Consider the following 18849-nt stretch of genomic DNA (forward strand, 5'->3'; position numbering starts at 1 on the left):
CAGCAGCTTATATCAAACACATAAACTCAAGTTCACGATACCTGCACATGTAGTCAACACAGTATTTAAAAAACAACGGCTTGTAATTGCTGGTTTGACAGCAAACACTGAAATCTAGGCAGTCACAGTGTTTCTTTGTTTTACCTATGGTAACCCCACAGTGAGCGCCCTCCTCCCCATCACATCCCCTGACTTCACACCTCCCTGTCAGCCGCCAGGATCAGGCCAGATCCAGGCTTGTGTGCCTTGAAGGCCGGAGGTTATATCAACCGACATACGCATTACGGTTCGCACTTGGGTTCTTACTAGGAAAGACAGTAAATATGGCATGTCTGCCGCTTTCGCCTCTTCTCCCTTTCCCTGTGTTTCACCGATTCTCTGTTCTCTCTTCACCTCCTCCTCTTGCAGCACACTTCCCACAAACAGTCATCCCTGTCAACTCAGGCGTCAAAGCTCCCCTGACCTCTGACCCTCTGACACTACATTCATCTGAACCCCATGGTTCAGCACGCAGGGAGCTCATGGCCCTTCTCTGAGGAAGGACATTATGCATTTCCATGATACTGTTCAGTATCAGAACATAAGTCTGTAAAGGTATATAAATATTAATACTCTATTTTTTTTAATTATGATGGCTTCTCAAAGGACTTTTTGCTTGCTGTTCCAAAGTTGCATTTCAGACAAAGGTACAGAAGCTATGAGTGATTTCATCCAGTGGTGTCAGAATAAAAAGTTGAGTTTCAGGTATACTTAAGTTTTTAATAGCATTAAGTATAAACTGGGTAAGCCCAGCAGGTAAAAAAAAAAATAGCCGTAACTTCACTATCACTTATTTGAGAGTGAAGGTTGAAGAGCAAACACTTTGAAGTGTAACTCACAGTTAGAGTGCTGGAGTGCCATCTGCAGGTGAAATGGAAGAACAGCAACTATATATCATCATATTTGCAACCACATAATTACTTGCCCCTATAAGCCATCACATTCTTCCCTTTTTATTCCTCACAGCTGCCACACAGACAATAAAGGATAATGAGCTTCTGTTTAAAAAATAATTAGTTTTCAATTCAATATGTAGCAAACATCCATTGTATTTATTAAAATTGCCAAACAGACCAACAACAAAGCGAGGGATGTTACCTGTATAGTCCAAATGATGATATTTATATGGATGTTTGGAGTTTAAAAATATGATTAATACAGTATATTAATTGTGACCAAGATATATGCAGAGCCAGGGACACTTTACAGTACTAAAATCAACTCATCAAAGGTCTCTGGTGGGCAAACTATGTAATGGTAACAACTCAAACGTACATTGGCATTTCTTCACTGCAATTTCTTGTTACTTATCAGCCAACTAGAGCTGCTCTCGATTAATTTGGTCTATAAATCATTATAAAACAATTCAAAATAACAATCACAATATCCTAGAGCACAAAGTAACATCATCCAATGTCTTGTTTTGTGCATAAAACTGTCTAAAACCCCAAATTATATATTCAAATATTGGGGAATTTTTGCTTGAAAAATTAATCGTTGCAGCTCTACAGCCGACATGTTTACCAGCTGCTCAGGCTGATAATTATATTCTGGCAGCCATATGTGTTCCTGTGTGGCAGCAGTGACTCTCAGCTATTCTCTTTCCCCTCACAGAAAGACAGAGTTGATAAACAACATCACAAATGCAAAAAGCTGTGTTCCACAAACTGAACATGGGAAGCTGAGACTGAGTACCTGTAGCCTCTTTCTTATGTAAACTAGTCATTTTTCTCTGCAGTGGCATTCATTTTGACTGTCCAAGGTTTCACAGAGTTTCCTGTGTGTGTGCTCTTCAAGGAAACTCTATTCCCTATATCTATTTACTTTATCATGTCTGTACAAAGTCAGTCTTTTGGGTCACTATTGTTCAACATGTACAAACATACAAGATTTTATCAGTTCACTTGAAGATTTTGTCAGCAGCAGCTAGTCACAGCTGTAAAATGGCTGCACTTGCTCCACGTGTCTCTGTTACGCAACATATGTTCTTCCTCTTGTCTTTCTTTGCAGCAGTTGAACGTCCAGCTTGGGTGGCTCAGTAACTGACCCATCCCAGTAACAGTGTCCCCAGAGGAGAGCACACCTCCTGAGGGCTCAGTACTATTGGACAAACTCTGTTCACCCAGTGAAGTCTTGTTTTGTACTGACAACCCAAAGATATTCAGTTTATTATTATAGAGGACTAAAGAAGCCAGAAAGTATTCACATTTGAAAAGCTGGAATCAAAGAATTTTGACTTCTTTCTTAAGAAATGACTCAAAATTATGAATCTATTATCAAAATAGTAAAAAAAAAAGAAGTAAAAATAGCCAATTAATTTATAGTTGTCAACTAATCGATGAATCGACTAATCATTGCAGCTCTAATCATGATATCTACTTTCAGAAAAAGTAAATTTGTTGCTCAGTGAAAATGAAGCGTGTAAAAGGTTCTGAGTAGCTTTTTGAAAAAGGGGAACTAATGGCAAAATGTGATCTTTACAACTTCAAAATGAGAGGAGAAAGTTTAAACTAGATTATTTTTAAAGGTGAAAAATGCAAAACTGAATGAAAATGAAAAAAGTGAAGTTGATCGCAACTCTACTATCTGACTGTTCACTTCAAATAGCTCTGCAGTTCTCAAATCATATTACACAAATACTGAAAAGCACAGTTGAGCTTAATTAGAGTAACAGGATGAAATATAATTCATTACTTTCACACGTGAATTGGAAAGCAAAGTAAAAAATAACTTCAGTCTGATGAACAAAGCCAGTGTTGTGATTTGTGAAACTAACACCAAACCTTTAAATGCCAGCCAAATCCTCTTACGTCCCCATGACACGCCTCGATCCTAATCAAACTCAAGAAAGCAGAGTTTTGCGGCCTGTTTTCAACACCCAGGAACACTGCACAAAAGAAATTCAACTAGGGCGGCCGGTTGTTCAATCTGTTGATCCATGTCGCCCCCACACAGCGTTCTCACCTTCCACAGTAACCTGCACCTCCAGTCCATGTCTCTAAGTTCCCGGGTGGTCAGTAACTGAACACCTGTACCTGCTACAGTGACTCTCAGTAACCTTGTACATAAGAACAGACTGGGAGGAAGCCGGTATGATGCTCTGGTGTTTCTTCTTGTATAGGATGGAGGTTAGTCTCATCATCCTCCACTGACAACAAAGCCTGTGTTAGACTTTAGGACCAAACAGGGTCGTTGGCACAGACCTTCATCACAATGAATACTGAAAACCTGAACCTCTGACAAACAACCAGGTTAAGACTGAAAGACTTAGGGGACTATTTAGTTTTAATCCACTTGCAAAAGAAAGTACACCTATAAATTAACTCAATCTTCATTCTTGACCACAGAAACAGAAATGGACAAAATAACAATATGGTCCATTTAGTAAATTACCAAAAGCTCCAGAACAACGACTTGAGGTGAGGTTGTTTTGTGGAAATGGAAAATGGGAATTTGAACATCCACCAACATTTCATGAGAACTGAGCAAAAACCATCTGCCGATGAAGATCATGTGATATGTTTGAAAGCTTCACAACAGCTACTAAATGGACCTTGATGTGAGATTGTTTTATCAACCAATTTAGGTAGCACATCCTGCATTCAAACATGAGAGACAGCTCAACTAAATCTCAGCTTGCATTAGTAATTTTTAAAAATCATTTTGTAAAGTACAAATCAAGGTACAAACAAAATCCTGAAACATGATTTAAACAGGTAAGAGAGGGACTTGTAATACAAGTATTTAGAAATACATTTTAAAAAGTAGAGATATTCAAACCTACCTTGACTACTCTGAGAAGTCCTGGACTTTCTTTCACATGTCTCTTTGGTTAATGAAGCTAGACGTGCTTCAGCTCCAGGCTGGAAACTCTTGTGCCTCCTCAGGAGAAACTCACCTGGACAGGTGACAGGTGAGGCAGCAGCTCCACACCTGCACTTCTTTGAAACTTTACAGAAATCATGAGCTGGTATCTGACGCCCTCTAGTGGCTGTATTAACAACAAACAAAATTATTATTATTAACCGGAGGCAGAAACAGTTAACTACATAGAGTGAAGTTAATGCTGGCATACTGGGTTAATCTCCAGGCACAATGTGATGCACAACCTGGCAAGAGGGTTTTAACAGACTGCTGGGAACATAATGAGACATATTTCACAAGTTTTGGGTGGATTGGTGATGCAAAGGCAGAAAACATAGGATTAAGTTAATTTACAGTACAGCCCCACAATTTAAATTTCTTCCATTCCTCCCTCGTTATTCCCAATTTTAAAGTATAGAGCTCAATATACAGCAGGAATTGAAGGACAAGTCAGAGCAACTCCAGTATGATAGTCCAGAACTATTTTGATCAGCATTTTTCAGACTCAGTGTTTATATTCACAGATGTCTCCAAAGATCCTGATACAAAGTGTGCAGGTGCAGCAGTATATATCCAAGTGAGTGAGTCATATATTAAGAAAAGGGTATCAGACCATTTGTCAGTATATACAACAGAGCTATTGGCAAAATTATTAGCCCTGCAGTGAACAGAGGAGAAGGAAATCAATAACACTGACAGCTTTTCAGCACTAACAAGCATAAGATCTGGCAGACTGTCATTTAGAAAAGATATTATCAATGAAATATTCATTATAATGTACAGGATGGAAATTAAGGGTATATCTATGTGCTTCCTTTGGGTTCCTGCTCATGCTGGCATGGAGGGAAATGAGCAGGTGGATATTCTGGCCAAACAAATGCCCAGAATTAAGCATGTAGACCTACAGGTTCCACTAAGCAAAGCTGAAGCTAAGACATTCATTAGGACAAATGTACAATCAGTATGGCAGGAGTATTGGGATGATAATGACACTGGAAGATATCGATATAAAATACAAAGATATGTTGGTGCTCGGAGGATGGTGGGCTGGAAACTAAGGGAAGAAAATGTCATCACTCAACTATACATTATATAATATAGACAAACATCCAACCGGAAAAACTCTAGATAAACCAGAAATTGTAGAAAATACAATATCAGGAGAAATCACCTTCCTCAGTCACTAAGGAAGGCAAAACACCGTGACGTTTCATTGTCAGGTCTCTTGGGGAAAACAGCCGGCAAGATATGCTGTGACATTATAAAGTTTTTGAAAGACACTGATTTAGCGAAAAGAATCTAGAGGTTTTTGTTTGTTTGTTTTAAATTGATGGCAGTAATGCACCTCTAAGCTTGTTTGCCAACCGCCAATAAACACTAAAGAAGAAGAAGAAGCGGAAGTGGTAAGCTACAGAGCTGTGGCTAACAGTACAACCTACTCAATAAGCTGGGTGCTAAACACTAGTGGAGGTTTCTCACGTTTGTTTTCGCATTGAGTGAAACGCCAGTTTGACAGGATATTGATGTCATATTGTGGAAGCCAAAACGGCGGGTAAGTGTTTCAAAACGGAAGGTTTATTTTTATATTTCCGTGGTGTTTGTAGATGCTTCCAGTTAGCTGGCTAACCTAGCTGCCGCTGCCAGTCGGCTCTTGCTAGTTAGCTCGTAGTTACATGTTATATAAGTTATAAAATACTGTTTACTTATCATAAAGAATCCATATTGGTTTACAATGCACCTGTATTTGTATACATATGACTTATCACAGTATGCCAGAATATTTGGAGGAGCTAAGAAGTAGGACTTGTCAATAATATCCAACATCAACAACAGTGTAAATGGATGTCAACGTTACATTATCTGGCTAACGCCGGGTGTTTTTTTAGGGGTAACTTAGTAAAAGCAACAAAATTAAATGTTAATTCACCCCCTTCCTTTTCCCAATTCAGCAGACTAAATCACGTCATTGTTGTCATGTGTTTTTTTTTTGTCGTCCAGCCGCCGCAGCAAATGGGACCAGCCGGGCCCGTGCTCCGGTGGGATGGGGGAGGCTGAAGCTGCACCCACCGGGGCTCTAGATGCTGCAGCTGCTGTGGCTGCCAAGATAAATGCCATGCTAGTGGCCAAGGGCAAGCTCAAACCCTCACAGATAGGCACCCCGGGACCCCCCGAGAAGGTAATGAGCAGCATTACAGAGCAATGTTACAGGCTGTTGTCTCTTATGAATTAATCTTTTAAAACCTAGACAGCTGTAAAGCAGGATAATCATACTATGTTATTAGAGGTGGGAAATGTGATGATAAGCACTGTGACACAATGTCAACTTGTTAACCCTTAGAGATTTGTCTGTACCGTTTATCAGAGCTGAAATGAGTGGTCAAGTAATTTTAAAGTTGATCAACAGAAAGATAATCAGCAACAATCTTATAAGCAATTTATTGTTTCTGTCATTTTTTGAGCGAAATAGAGGAAGAAGTGGCAAACATTCTCGCGTGTCAGCCTCTCAAATGTGAGGATTTGCTGTTTTTCTTTGTAATATATCATTTTGAACTGAATATATTTGGGTTTTGGACTGTTGAAGACATCATCTCATGCGCTGGGAAATTGTGATGGGCATATTTTTCTATTTTATGACATTGCATACACTTAACAAAGTCAGCGTAAACAATAATGAATGTAATCATGAGTTGCAGCCCTTCCATTTATATTATATTTATACTGTGGTAGCCATCTGTGTATTACAGTATATCTGGTTGTATTAGGGCTTTGTGGGCAATACTAATCAAAGAACAGACCTTAACAGGATTTATGTGCTATTGTGATGAAATATCACAATTTATGCTGATATTGTTAAAGAAAATTACATGTACTGTGACAGAATATTGTAACATTGCCCATCCTTACTATACAGTATGAGAGTGCTAGATTTTACCTTGGGGCAGAGCTCCACAAATCATGTTACAACATCTGTTTAGTTGTAGAAAACTGTCTAGTTGGTATTTCTTTCTTTGGTTTACAGTATAATGGGGTGTCAAACTGTCATTTTCAGTTGGTGTTAAACATTTCAGATAACAGTCTGGGACTATAGCTTTGTAGCAGTACGCAGAAAACATATTTCCACTTTTGTGTCATAGCGTTATGTCAAAGAGTTATAAGTTATGTTCCTCACTCTGTTCATGGCATACCTCTTTCTTTTGAGAATAACAAATTGTATGTTGTGGTGTTGATAAGTACTCATCTTGTCATCATTCTCATATGAGCAAGTATTGAGTACATTATACTATGATTGAAGTTGCTTCGTCCACAAGTTTTCCTCAAAAATTTCTTCAAAAATATCATGAAAAAATTCTTCAAAGTGTGCCACCTGAAACAAGCACATATACTATCTCTTGACTCTCTTTCCTCACTCAGCCTGTGAGTGTTGGGAAGCCTCCAGTGCCAACAAAGGCCAAAGATGACCTGGTGGTAGCCGAGGTTGAGATCAATGATGTCCCGATCACCTGTCGGAATCTCCTCACGCGCGGACAAACGCAGGATGAGGTCAGCAGCAATATGGATAATCAGATCTTACAGAATGAAGTTCATGAATCAGCTTGTGGATTAGTTATTGATGTGTACTGCACCTCTCTTGGTTTGTCTGCAGATCAGTAAAGTGAGCGGTGCTGCTGTTTCAACCAGAGGACGTTACATGACAGCAGAGGAGAAGGGCAAAGCGCTCCCAGGGTGATTCCTCTAACCTCTCATTTTCAATAGCTGATCATGAAAACCAGTGGACCTGCTGTTTAATAATAATTTGTTAACACAGTCTTTCTGCTCTTTCCACACAGGGATCGACCTCTGTATCTGCATGTACAAGGACAGACTCGAGAGCTTGTTGACAGTCAGTGCTTCCTCACACTTATCTTCAATTATTCATGAATTCATGTTCTCTCACAGATGATGACAGATGATGATTACAGACTGATGATTTTACTCCCTCGTTCTCCAGGAGCAGTCAACAGAATCAAGGAGATCATCACAAATGGTGTCGTGAAAGCTGCAACTGCCTCATCAACATCTTCATCCTTCTCCCCCAGTGGGGCTTCAGTCACAGTTTACCAGCAACACAACCCACCTCCACCCTCGCTGCCCCCCATGACCCACCACAAACCACACTTTCAGTCAGGGGTAAGACAGATCCCTTTTTGTCGTTTTACTTCTCACAAACTAAGATGATGCCAGTAAATAAAGCTGAGTATAGTCGGTGTAGGTAACTAATGTTTTTAGGGTACCAGATATTTTAACGCTGACTGGCTGTCAGACTGTTAAGCCAGTCAAATACATTTTTAGATTAAGGGAAACTGAGGGTTGTTTTTCTGCACAAATGGCTGACAGAGCAGAAAAACGTAAAAGTCCCAGTCATTTACCAGTGAATATACCATTTTTGTACAACTAAGTATTACTTCTGCATGAAAAAGTCTTAAGCACTTACTGTCAGAAAGTCAGAGTTGAGTGATAAATACTAAACAAGTTGGATACCTTTTTAAAAGGATAATGAATAAGTTTCAGTTTGTGAGCTGAATGTGATGGCTCTGATGTTGAAGCTATAGAACAAAACAACCTGGAAGATCTGCTTTTGATTGCATTACCGAGCAAGTGTAACTAGAACAAAATAAAGACAGTTCGATGTGATAGATACTGTAAGTTAGGAAAAGCACATCTATAAGTCAAAAAATCAACGCTACTACACCGCTACTGTAAAACAGATGTGATTTGTAGTAAATTGGCTAAAATATGCCCCCCCCCCCCCACAGGATTGGATATAGTTGTACTTATGCCCATATGTTGTCTTTATGTCTCAGATGCACTATGTTCAAGATAAACTCTTTGTGGGCCTGGAGCACGCTATCCCGGGGTTTGTGGTCAAAGAGCGGGTTGAGGGCCCGGGCTGCTCGTACCTGCAGCACATCCAGGCTGAGACTGGGGCCAAAGTCTTCCTCAGAGGAAAAGGATCGGGCTGTTTGGAGCCCGCCTCTGGACGAGAGGCCTTTGAACCCATGTACATCTACATCAGGTGGGTGTTGCCCTATGAATTAAGAAAGACTTAGAACCTTTGCTAGGTAGGGATTACTCCCGTTAATGCAGTAATAGAGTCAGCCACAGTTAGTCTACAGTTATTTGCAGCCATGTGGACTCAATAGAACTAAATTTAGTCTTTTTCCTTTCCAGTCATCCTAAACCAGAAGGACTTGCAGCAGCAAAAACATTGTGTGAGAACCTTCTTCAGACAGTGAGTAATTTCCTGTTACTGTGAAATGATTTACCATAATACTTTGTCCAGGTCTGTACTTTTCCATTCCAACTACAATTGACATTCCTAAAGTACCTGGAGACGTAATAAACTAGTGGCCACTGGAGATACAATTTACTTAAAAGCGATAGGGGATGACTAATCAGTTAAGTGTCACAAGCCTATACGGTTCAAAATGCACACTTTATCACTGTTGCTCACAGTGCGCGGCACCATTATTCCAACCTTACAAGAATTTGGCACAAGTCCAGTTGCTGAAAACAGCAGCACAGATGTAACTACTGTCGCATAAGCATGCCAACTTGACAATTGTAAGTTAATGTTATTTGTCATTTATTGATCAATTTTTAATCATTAATATCCCTAATGGCCACTACTGACATGTCCACATTCTCCAGTCCAAAACAAAAATTACTGTTATTGCGTCCAACTCCAAAGTCAGTGTCCAAACCAAAAAGAACAAAACATGCACCTCCTTGTGGTATGAATTGGATAATTGATTTTACAGATGTGCCATTGAGATAACACACATTAGTAGAGCTGCAACAATTACTAGTGGATTAATTGATGAGTTGTCAACTATTTTGATAATCGATTAATTGTTTTGAGTAATTTTTTAAGAAGCAAAAAGTCCAAATTCTCTGATTCCAGATTCTCAAATGTGACTATTGTTTGGTTTCTTTTGTCCTCTATGACAGTAAACTTAATATCTTTGGGATGTGGATTGTTGGTCGGGACAAAACAAGACTCTGAGAAACAGTGATTGACATTTTTCACCATTTTCTGATATTTTATGGACCAAACAACTAATTGATTTATTGAGAAAATAATCGACAGATTAATCAATGATGAAAATAATCGTTAGTTGCAGCCCTGCATATTAGCACATATCAGTTACAAAACTGTGGATAGTTGTGCAAGTATTCCGTATATTCTATACCACAATTTTACACAAGTTTGGGTGAAGAAAAAGGTTGCAGCTCCAAAGGAGTTTGTGCTTCTAATGGGGGGTTTTGAGGCATAAAATCATTTGTATTAGAACGTAAGTAACGTATTTTTTCCATAATACTGACGTATGTTACAGTTTTGTTTCAGCTCTTATCTTAATATGACACACAGAGTTATTGTACACACAATATTACACAGTTCTCTGTTTTTGGTTTTGTTTTTGGTTCCTTGAACCACTATGACATCTTGTTTTACGTGGTTCTCTTTCTCTAGGTACATGCAGAGTATTCTCGCTTCCTCAATCAAATGAGCACCATGATGCCAACACAACAAGGTCCACTACAACTGGTTGACTTTATGTGGTTTCAATTTCTCACTTGATTGTTATAACATACTACTACTTTGCCTCAGCTAACAGTTATAATATTTCATGTCAAATATACCTGTTTCTAGAAATCACTGAGTGAGCCTGACGTGACGTGTCTCCCTCCTCTTCCTCCTCCAGGCTTTGCGCAACCTCCAGTGGTGAATGGGATGCCGCCGCAGCCTCCTTACTACCCCCCTGCTGGATACCAGCCAAGCTACCCCATGCCTGTACCCCCACCTCAGCCTCAGCCTGTACCTCCACCTTACACTGTCCCCCCTCCCATACCTCCTGCAGCACCCACAGGGGTTCTCCCTCAGTACCCGCTCCCCCTGGCCCCTGCTCCGGCCCCCACCCCCACTCCAGCTCCTGCACCTGTCCCTGCTCCTGCTCCTGTGCCACAGGTAGGAGTGAAATCTTCCATTTTGTATAATAAATGATTTATTTCATAAGAAAATTAGATGTATAAAAAGTATTTGAATAATGCTTTAAAAAGTGAAACATTACAAAGGTAGGCCATATTCATTAATATTCTTATTTTATTGTTTCGGGGATGAAATCAGTACATTGGCAACTGTTAAAAAATGAATCCCATATAGCACAAATTATTTTAATAATTTAGCACTTAAATTAATTATGAAACCTGACACATGCATATATATATATATATGTCATGCAGACATGCAAAGCAGTTGATTCTTACGTTTTTTTCTTCTCTCTGCAGACTCTTCCTCCTGTGCCCTTTCCTCCATCAGCTGCAGTGCCGCCCAAAGCTCCACCACCTGCTGCCCCGGGCAACCCACCACAGAAAAGACGCTTCACAGAGGAGGTACCAGACGAGAGGGACAGCGGCCTACTTGGATACCAGGTGATCAACAACTTCTCCAGCTTTCTTTGTACAACCCTTTGTCATTTTCTACTGCTTTTGCATGTTTGTTTTTTTTCTTTTCTCCACCTTACGTGTATCGTGTGTGTTTTGTGTTTTTTGTGCCTTGTATCTACGATTTTTCATCAGTGCAGTTTGTCAAGTCAGTCCAATCATAAGTAGTTTCTGTCTTTAGCTTCTCCTCTGCTTCACTTGCTGATTGATATACTAAAACCATTATATCCTTCCTTTCTTAAAATGTTTTATGTACATTTGTTGAGACAGCATGGACTGTTGTTTCCTGTTGTTAACTTATGTGCTTCTAGTGGTAATATGGAGTTTCAGAAAAAGGTATTTTTTTTATGATAAGCTTAAAGTATCTTACATGGTGGCTGCGAAAAATTGTGGACATAGTCACAGATTTGTGGTAAGCTATAACTTAGAGTGACATATATATATATATATATTTTTTTTTTAGTTAGTAATTAGTCATATAAAAGTGTCAGGACAGGGTTTAGTAGAGGATGTCTGCTAATCGCGCCTGTGTGTTTTTCTGCTCATAGCATGGACCCATTCATATGACTAATTTAGGTGCAGGCTTCCCTGTGGGCAGCCCCGAGACTACAGGACCCCCACCACCGAGTTCCTCTGGCCCGGCGAGTGAGAGGGACAGGTATAGAGAGTTGTTTGTTTAGTTTTTGTCTTATTAATCAGATAAACAATACTGTTCAAGGGTCTGTATGCATGTAAAAACTCAAACCATTTCTCTTTCTGTTTCTCCAGTCGGCAGCTAATGCCTCCACCCCTGTTGCCTGTGAATGGAGTGAGACCCAAGATGGAGGAGAGAAGGGCACCGCAAGGCCCCGTGGGTAAGGGCATTATCCTATGGATTGACAAATCCCTGCCCAAATCCAAATCCACAGTTCCTGACTGTGGACTGTGCCCCTGTAAGCTTAGCCTGGATCTATTCAGAGCCTTAATGTAGCGCTGCAAAGAGTAAGATGTAAATCCTCTCTTGGGCCACTGGACTGTTTCTAAATTTTAGTCGTTTTACTCAAGACTTTTGATGAAGCCACTATGTATGTTTTAAGGCAAGTAGTTGTCCCAAAATCTTATATTTTTTTAGGATTTTTTTAATCTGGCAGATTGGATAAAAGCAGCACCGCACACACTCAGCCTCACACCGGCCCTGATGCTTTTTATGATTCTTCCAGGATTCTGCTGCTGTGACTAGAAATCTCCAGATAGTGAGGTGGAGATATGACCCGACGTTTGTTCAGTCCTTTGACAAGTCGTCTAACCACCTTACCTTCCCGTTCTGATGACATCATCAGTCTGGACTGTCCTGTTTGTTTGCTTTCCTCACTAACGAGAATCTCTCCTGTTTTTGTGTTTTCTCTTTTTCTCTGTGTTTTTCTTCTCTTCCATGTATCTCTGGGGTGATGGCGGATACTGATTGGGGGTGGGGCACGACTCGTCCTGTGACGCTGTCCTGCCGCTCGATTGGACGGCCCTAATGCTGTCGCTCCCCACCAACCAATGGCTGCTTTCGAATGGCTGCCCCTCCTCTACTCTGCTGACATAAACCATAATTTAAATCTATTAACTATTTGTTTCTCCCAAAATGTGTTTGGATATAATTAACTTGCACCGTCTTATTTAAAACATGTTGCTGCTGTTGTTTTTTGTGTGTGTTTTTTCTCTTCCCGTCTTTCTCTCCCACGTTTCCAAATGTGCTACCTATCCGTTCTTTTTTTTTTTTTTGGTTTGCTTCCCCCTCTTCCTGTTTCAGAGTCTACAGCGAAAAGAATGAAAACAGGTTTGGTGGCATACACCGGCGACTCCTCGGATGAAGAGGAAGACCACTCAACCTCCAAAGCCTCAGGGCCAGGTAACCCTGGGGCAGTTCCCCCCACATCCACCTCCTCAGGCTGGACACAAGGGTATCGCTGTCCACCTCCACCACCCCCTCGTGCTAAAACACAGCCACAGCAGAAGTCTATGCCTTTCTGGATGGCACCCTAAAACAGGAAAAATCTAAACTCCCTTAGTGCTTTGTGCCCAGTCTTACAGGACGTTCTCCCAAACTGAGCCTGTCTTTTTGTAGTACTCATCACATGGATCCTAACAGCACTGTGTTGTTCTCAGCATTATTTTAGTACTTGGGTCCAAATGGACTTACTAATGCTTTGGAAAACTCCTGTTTGTTTGTTTTTCTGTGCACACATTTATAGTTTGAAGATGAACATTAAAAAGACTGATACTTCAAACAACTCTGTGGATGTATAGATGGTCAGATGAACGATAATCTGCCTCCTGTTTTATTTGGAATGAAATGAAAAACTCGCACCAGGAGAAGTGTTTGAATATAGTGTCTTTGTAAAAACAATATCACATGGCAATGATGTTGTACATCACCAATCAATTTTCATTTCCAAAATTTCCTACCTTCTCATCCCCTTTTCCTTTCCCTGTCCAAGTCAAACAAATCATCCTTTGCTATTCTGGTCTTTTTGTACAGATCATATTGGACTAATATGTAGTAAACCTATTAAATTTATTTCTTGCTTTTATGAAATAAATAAACTTAATTTATTGCACTGTGTGAGTTTCAAATTCATTGCATTATGTCTTTTCCTTATTAAGGTCTCTGCAAAAGGACCAAGACTGCCACTTAGCTGTTGACAGTTCTGTCCTCCAGAATAAACAGTAGATTAACTTGATCTCACTATATCTGCTGACTGTAGGTTTTGCAATAATAAAACTGGGAGAAACTTAAGTTTATGCAATACAACTTGAACTGTGCATTCTTAACAACAGAAATATTTTCACATTTAAAAACTATATTAAAAATAGTGTATAGCATGATGAGCTATAATAACACTGCTGTGACGCAACAAATCCTGAAATGGATTCTGTTTGGTGTCAGATCATCTCAAGCTCCGGCTCTCTTGGAGGGTTTTTCTGGTTATACTGAGAGATGCGGCCCTCCATGACTGGCCGGAAGTGGCGGATCAGCCCCTGTGGAAGAACAACAGTACATGTTAAAATGTAAATTAGTACTTGTTTGAACTTTTTGTTTCATTCAGTGTTTGATGTTACAGCTTTATGTGATGGTACGGGTCAGTAAGTCACCTGCACAGGCCAGGCAGCTCCGTCCCCGAGGGCACAAATAGTGTGTCCCTCTATCTGCTTGCTCAGCTCCCAGATCATGTCAATCTCTGAAACTGCTGCTTCTCCTCGAACAAATCTCCACATCATATTATCCATCCAGTCCACTCCTGAGGGAGTGAAAGAGAGAAGGGAAACAGAAAAGTACAAATACAATATTACTTCTGCAGTTGCACAAAGAAGCGAAGGGTGAGGTGATGTGTTATTGAACACAATGTGACTTCATGTTTTACTCTGTGAAATATATTCTGCAGTTCCTTACCCTCTCTGCAGGGGGTGCACTGGCCACAGCTCTCATGTTTGTAAAACTCAACCAAACGAGCAATGGCTCGGATCACATCAGTCTGGAGGAAAAATACATTTCACTGAGTGTCTGTGAAGACTGAAGGTGAGGTGTATTTTGTGATGTACATTGTGAAGCGAATTGTTTACCGATTTATCCATGACTATGATGGCAGCAGTGCCCAAAGCAGTCTCTGCGCGGACCAGGTCATCAAAATCCATCAAAACATCATCACACACGTGCCGCGGGATGATGGGAGTAGAGGACCCCCCTGGGATCACTCCTAATAGATTGTCCCAGCCGCCCCTCACTCCTCCTGCACCAATCACACGAGAGGGGAGAGGAAGTCATGTCAACATCTCGCAAAGTAAACCAACATCAACATAGAGGTGGACTGTAAACACACACACACCTGCGTGCCTCTCTATTAGCTCTCTCAGAGGGATTGACATCTCTTCCTCCACTGTGCACGGTGTGTTCACATGACCGGAGATGTTAAACAGCTTGGTTCCAGAGTTCCTCTCCCTCCCAAAGCTGGCGAACCAAGCTCCGCCTCGGCGACAGATCGCAGGCGCCACAGCAACAGTTTCCACATTGGAAACAGTCGTCGGGCATCCAAACACCCCTTAAAAGGAGAGGGATGCAAAGCAGTGAATATAACAAGCTAAAAGACTGTAATTACAATACAACTCTAGTTTTTCAATTTCTTAAACCATAATTAATCCCTGTAGGAAACCGGATGCAGGAGATTGTGGAGCTTCTACCTCACCTATGTCTGCAGGGAATGGCGGCTTGAGTCGCGGTTTCCCTTGTTTGCCCTCAAGAGACTCGATAAGGGCCGTCTCTTCTCCGCAGATATAAGCTCCAGCTCCTCGCATCACAAACACATCAAAGTCGTATCCTGAGCCACAGGCGTTCTTCCCTATCAGCCCTGCTTTGTAGGCCTCGTTAATGGCCACCTGTTTGAAGAGAAGAAAAACAACTCACACACTGTCCCATAAAACACACTCTATCTACAGACAGGCAAGCTACTAATCTGTACATTTGTGTACCTGCAGATTTGATGACTCATTGTAAAACTCTCCTCTGATGTAGATGTATGCAGCACGGGCGCCCATGGCTCTTCCAGCCACCAGACAGCCCTCTATCAGCTTATGGGGGTCATGACGCATTATCTCTCTGTCTTTACACGTCCCCGGCTCCCCTTCATCAGCATTCACCACCAGGTACTTAGGCCTAAGACACAGGAGAGAAGGAGACACACAGTGCAGAGACACGTCAACAGAGAGTCATTACTGATGCGGACGTAGCTTAAATGTCTCTTGACAAATCAGACCTTGACAGTTTCTTTTCTTACCTGCCATCGCTGGGTTTGTTCATGAAGCTCCACTTCATGCCGGTGGGGAAGCCTGCGCCCCCTCTGCCCCGGAGCCCTGAGATTTTCACCTCATTCAGGATCCAGTCTTGTCCCTTCAGTATAATCTCCTTAGTCTTATACCAGTCACCTCGTTTGACTGCTCCTTTGAGTCTTGAAGAGAGAGAGAGAGAAGAGAAGTATTTCTACAAAGATTCAGGTTATTAGAGACGGGTTAAACTTGTGCTATATATGTTTTCACCTCCAGTCATGCCGGCCGTATAAGTTGGTGAATATCCGATCTTGGTCACTCAAAGGACCAAATGTGGTTTTTTTGAGCTTCTCCTGATCACAGACAGGAAAAGAAAAAGACAGATGTGATTGATACAACAGATATGTGAGATAATATTACTACTAATGGAAGTTTATGCATTAGAACTGCCATATCTATAGATTTTATTATTGATTCTTATTTATAATAATTATATGACATTTAAAAATTGAATCTCATATATAAATGTACATTTTTAAAGAACTCTGCATATATTTAGTGTTACAAGTCATGCAAACTATCTGAATATTAGGGAACAAAATTTGTATAAAATACTTTGAATGTGTTTATATTTAGTTATATCAAATTTGGGTTTTCAAAGTTTTAAAATCAAATCACACTGACAAAGAACAGTGGATTTCAGTCAAAAAGAAATGAAAAAAAAAACACAAAACAAAAAACAAAATTCAGCTTCCAAACACGACATTTGGCGAGTGGCAAAACTCATACAATTTATATACAACATATTTGGTAAAAACTTTTACAATATAGAACGAGTATGAATTGTAATAAATGGATTCTGCTATCAAAATGCAGTCAATTTGACAATACAATTCAAAGGTCTAACTTTTAAAAATTTAGATAGATACTTAGAAAACTGCCTTCCTTGCTCTAAAAAATGGCTAATTGACATGGTTTCTTTTCCATACCTGAAAGAAATTCAGTATACTCTGTAAGTTTCTCCAGCTCAGGGGACCCTTTATTGAACATATTAGGAGGGAGAAGTGTCAACCTAGAACTAATTGTATCAGACTGTATTGTACTGTACTTTATTGTGCTTTGATTCACCCGGCTTTCATCTTGGGCCTTCCTTGACCTCACTTGGTCTTGACTTCATGGAGTCCATTTCTGACCCTCAGTCCATTTGTGGACATTTCAGTCATCGTACAGATTGATGTGCATGTGTGTCGGGTGAATTGCCCTAATCAGGAACACTAAGCCTCAGTGGGTTTGGGTCTTTTTCAAACAAATGAAAGTCAATAAAACAACGGGTTAATAAAAGCCATGTGATCAAAATAACATGACTTCTCAAATCATCCTTCACCCACTGGAGCTGAGGCGTCCCACATTACAAAGTGTCCCACATTACAGCAATTCATCCTACTTTTTTTGTGAGCTGGCAGTTTGTTTGATTTCGTTTTACTTTGACATATCTGTTCGTTCGTTTTTGTTGATTGTGGTGTAAAAAGGAAATTTTGCTGAATAAAATAAAAAAAATAAAAGATCTATGCTGAATTGTCTCAAATAGTTAATCAAATAATGTCACCACAATAGAGATAATTGGCTGGTATTTTGTGTTAATTATCTCTATTGGATGGAAAACCCTGTAAAACCCTATAGCTGCTTGTAAAAATGCAGGAACGCATGCCTGTACCTAACAGAAATGGACATGTAGGACACTATACAGAGATGCGTACTGCAGTTCGGATGCATTGTGGTTGCAGGCCTACCTGTGGCTGAGCTGCAGTGCTGTAGGTCAGACGTGGAGCGACCTGACGCGCCACAGCGGCCCGCAGCACCCGCAGAGGCAGCATCCTGCCGGAGGCCGAGGACGGACAGCAGCTACTCACTTCAAACTCTTCAAAGCTTTATTCTCCAGAGTCTCCGTTTGACTTCTCATTCAATCAAACCAACTTCTCAAACCTCTGCTGTTAGAGGAGCTGCTGCGTCAGGCCTGCTGGTTAGGCCTAATTAAACTAAGAGGATTAACGAAATACGTCATATCCTATCCCAGCTGCCCGTGCGGCACTACAGGTACCCAACACACACACACACGCGCACGCACACACGCACACACACCCAATTAAGGGGTCAGTATCATTGCAAAAAAGCACTTTAATTAAGGGACTTTGTGCATAATTTACAGGGTTATTGATGTAACAAGAGCCATTCATTTTGTCCAGAGTCCATTAAATGACCCTTGACTGATGTGCTCAATTTCACAATTTGTGTTTTTACTCATTAATTTTTTCCACAAGCCTTTTATCACACTCTTAAACTGAGAGAAATGCTTTAAATTAGGGACATTTTCATGGCAACCTCCTGTCTTCTAGAGATACATTAGAAAGTACCAGTGGTGGAAGAAGTACTCAGATCCTTTATTGAAGTAAAGGTACTAATACAGCAATGTAAAAATACTTCATTACAAGTAAAAGTCCTGCATTAAAAATCCTACTTAAGTAAAAGTACATAAGTATGAGCAGCAAAATGTAGTTGAAGTATTGCAGTAAAAGTAGTGGTTTGGTCCCTCTGACTGATATTATTATATATGATGTCATTAGATTATTAATACTGAAGCATCAGTGTTAGAGCAGCATGTTACTGTTGTAGCTGCTGGAG

At 40.5% G+C, this 18849-nt stretch overlaps 2 protein-coding genes and 1 long non-coding RNA gene across 6 annotated transcripts in view; 2 read left to right on the forward strand and 1 right to left on the reverse strand.

Annotated features, from left to right (window-relative positions):
* The first annotated feature begins 5314 nt into the window (after nt 1-5314).
* khdc4 (KH domain containing 4, pre-mRNA splicing factor) lies at nt 5315-13975 on the forward strand. 3 transcript variants are annotated; one of them, XR_006098420.1, is made up of 14 exons: nt 5315-5455; nt 5902-6079; nt 7315-7443; nt 7547-7626; nt 7731-7783; nt 7892-8070; nt 8745-8956; nt 9112-9172; nt 10415-10475; nt 10647-10909; nt 11230-11373; nt 11962-12043; nt 12154-12239; nt 13163-13175. XR_006098420.1 is itself a non-coding variant. In XM_042423689.1 (14 exons), the coding sequence occupies exons 1-14, from the start codon at nt 5427-5429 to the stop codon at nt 13393-13395; spliced, it is 1818 nt and encodes a 605-aa protein (XP_042279623.1). In that variant the 5' UTR covers nt 5316-5426; the 3' UTR covers nt 13396-13975. The 3 variants fall into 3 exon arrangements, 2 of the variants coding, with proteins under 2 accessions (XP_042279624.1, XP_042279623.1); XM_042423689.1 differs by having other exon boundaries at nt 5316-5455; nt 11934-12043; nt 13163-13975; XM_042423690.1 differs by lacking the exon at nt 13163-13175 and having other exon boundaries at nt 12154-12246.
* On the reverse strand, nt 13730-18190 carry LOC121905457 (NADH dehydrogenase [ubiquinone] flavoprotein 1, mitochondrial-like). Its single transcript, XM_042423696.1, has 10 exons — nt 17961-18190; nt 16441-16523; nt 16182-16352; nt 15877-16060; nt 15594-15783; nt 15237-15449; nt 14974-15140; nt 14804-14885; nt 14506-14651; nt 13730-14391 (listed from the first exon to the last, which is right to left on the reverse strand). The coding sequence occupies exons 1-10, from the start codon at nt 18042-18044 to the stop codon at nt 14296-14298; spliced, it is 1416 nt and encodes a 471-aa protein (XP_042279630.1). The 5' UTR covers nt 18045-18190; the 3' UTR covers nt 13730-14295.
* LOC121905459 overlaps nt 18185-18849 on the forward strand; it is a 28602-nt gene continuing 27937 nt past the window's right edge. For both annotated transcript variants that reach the window (XR_006098422.1, XR_006098421.1), the window contains exon 1: nt 18185-18264. This is a non-coding gene — a long non-coding RNA (uncharacterized LOC121905459). The remainder of the gene's footprint in view (nt 18265-18849) is intronic.

The sequence above is a fragment of the Thunnus maccoyii genome, chromosome 10 (genome assembly GCF_910596095.1).
Source record: "Thunnus maccoyii chromosome 10, fThuMac1.1, whole genome shotgun sequence".
In the NCBI taxonomy this organism is placed as follows: domain Eukaryota; kingdom Metazoa; phylum Chordata; class Actinopteri; order Scombriformes; family Scombridae; genus Thunnus; species Thunnus maccoyii.

Excerpts from the sequence above, each read along its gene's own strand:
- khdc4 (XM_042423689.1), top strand. The coding sequence starts at position 5,427 with ATGTCATATTGTGGAAGCCAAAACGGCGG. Across the intron at positions 5,456-5,901 it reads TGTGGAAGCCAAAACGGCGG|CCGCCGCAGCAAATGGGACC; the intron begins GTAAGTGTTTCA and ends TTTGTCGTCCAG. Across the intron at positions 6,080-7,314 it reads CCCCGGGACCCCCCGAGAAG|CCTGTGAGTGTTGGGAAGCC; the intron begins GTAATGAGCAGC and ends TTCCTCACTCAG.
- LOC121905457 (XM_042423696.1), bottom strand. The coding sequence starts at position 18,044 with ATGCTGCCTCTGCGGGTGCTGCGGGCCGCTGTGGCGCGTCAGGTCGCT. Across the intron at positions 16,524-17,960 it reads GCACTGCAGCTCAGCCACAG|GAGAAGCTCAAAAAAACCAC; the intron begins GTAGGCCTGCAA and ends GTCTGTGATCAG. Across the intron at positions 14,652-14,803 it reads GTGCACCCCCTGCAGAGAGG|GAGTGGACTGGATGGATAAT; the intron begins GTAAGGAACTGC and ends TCACTCCCTCAG.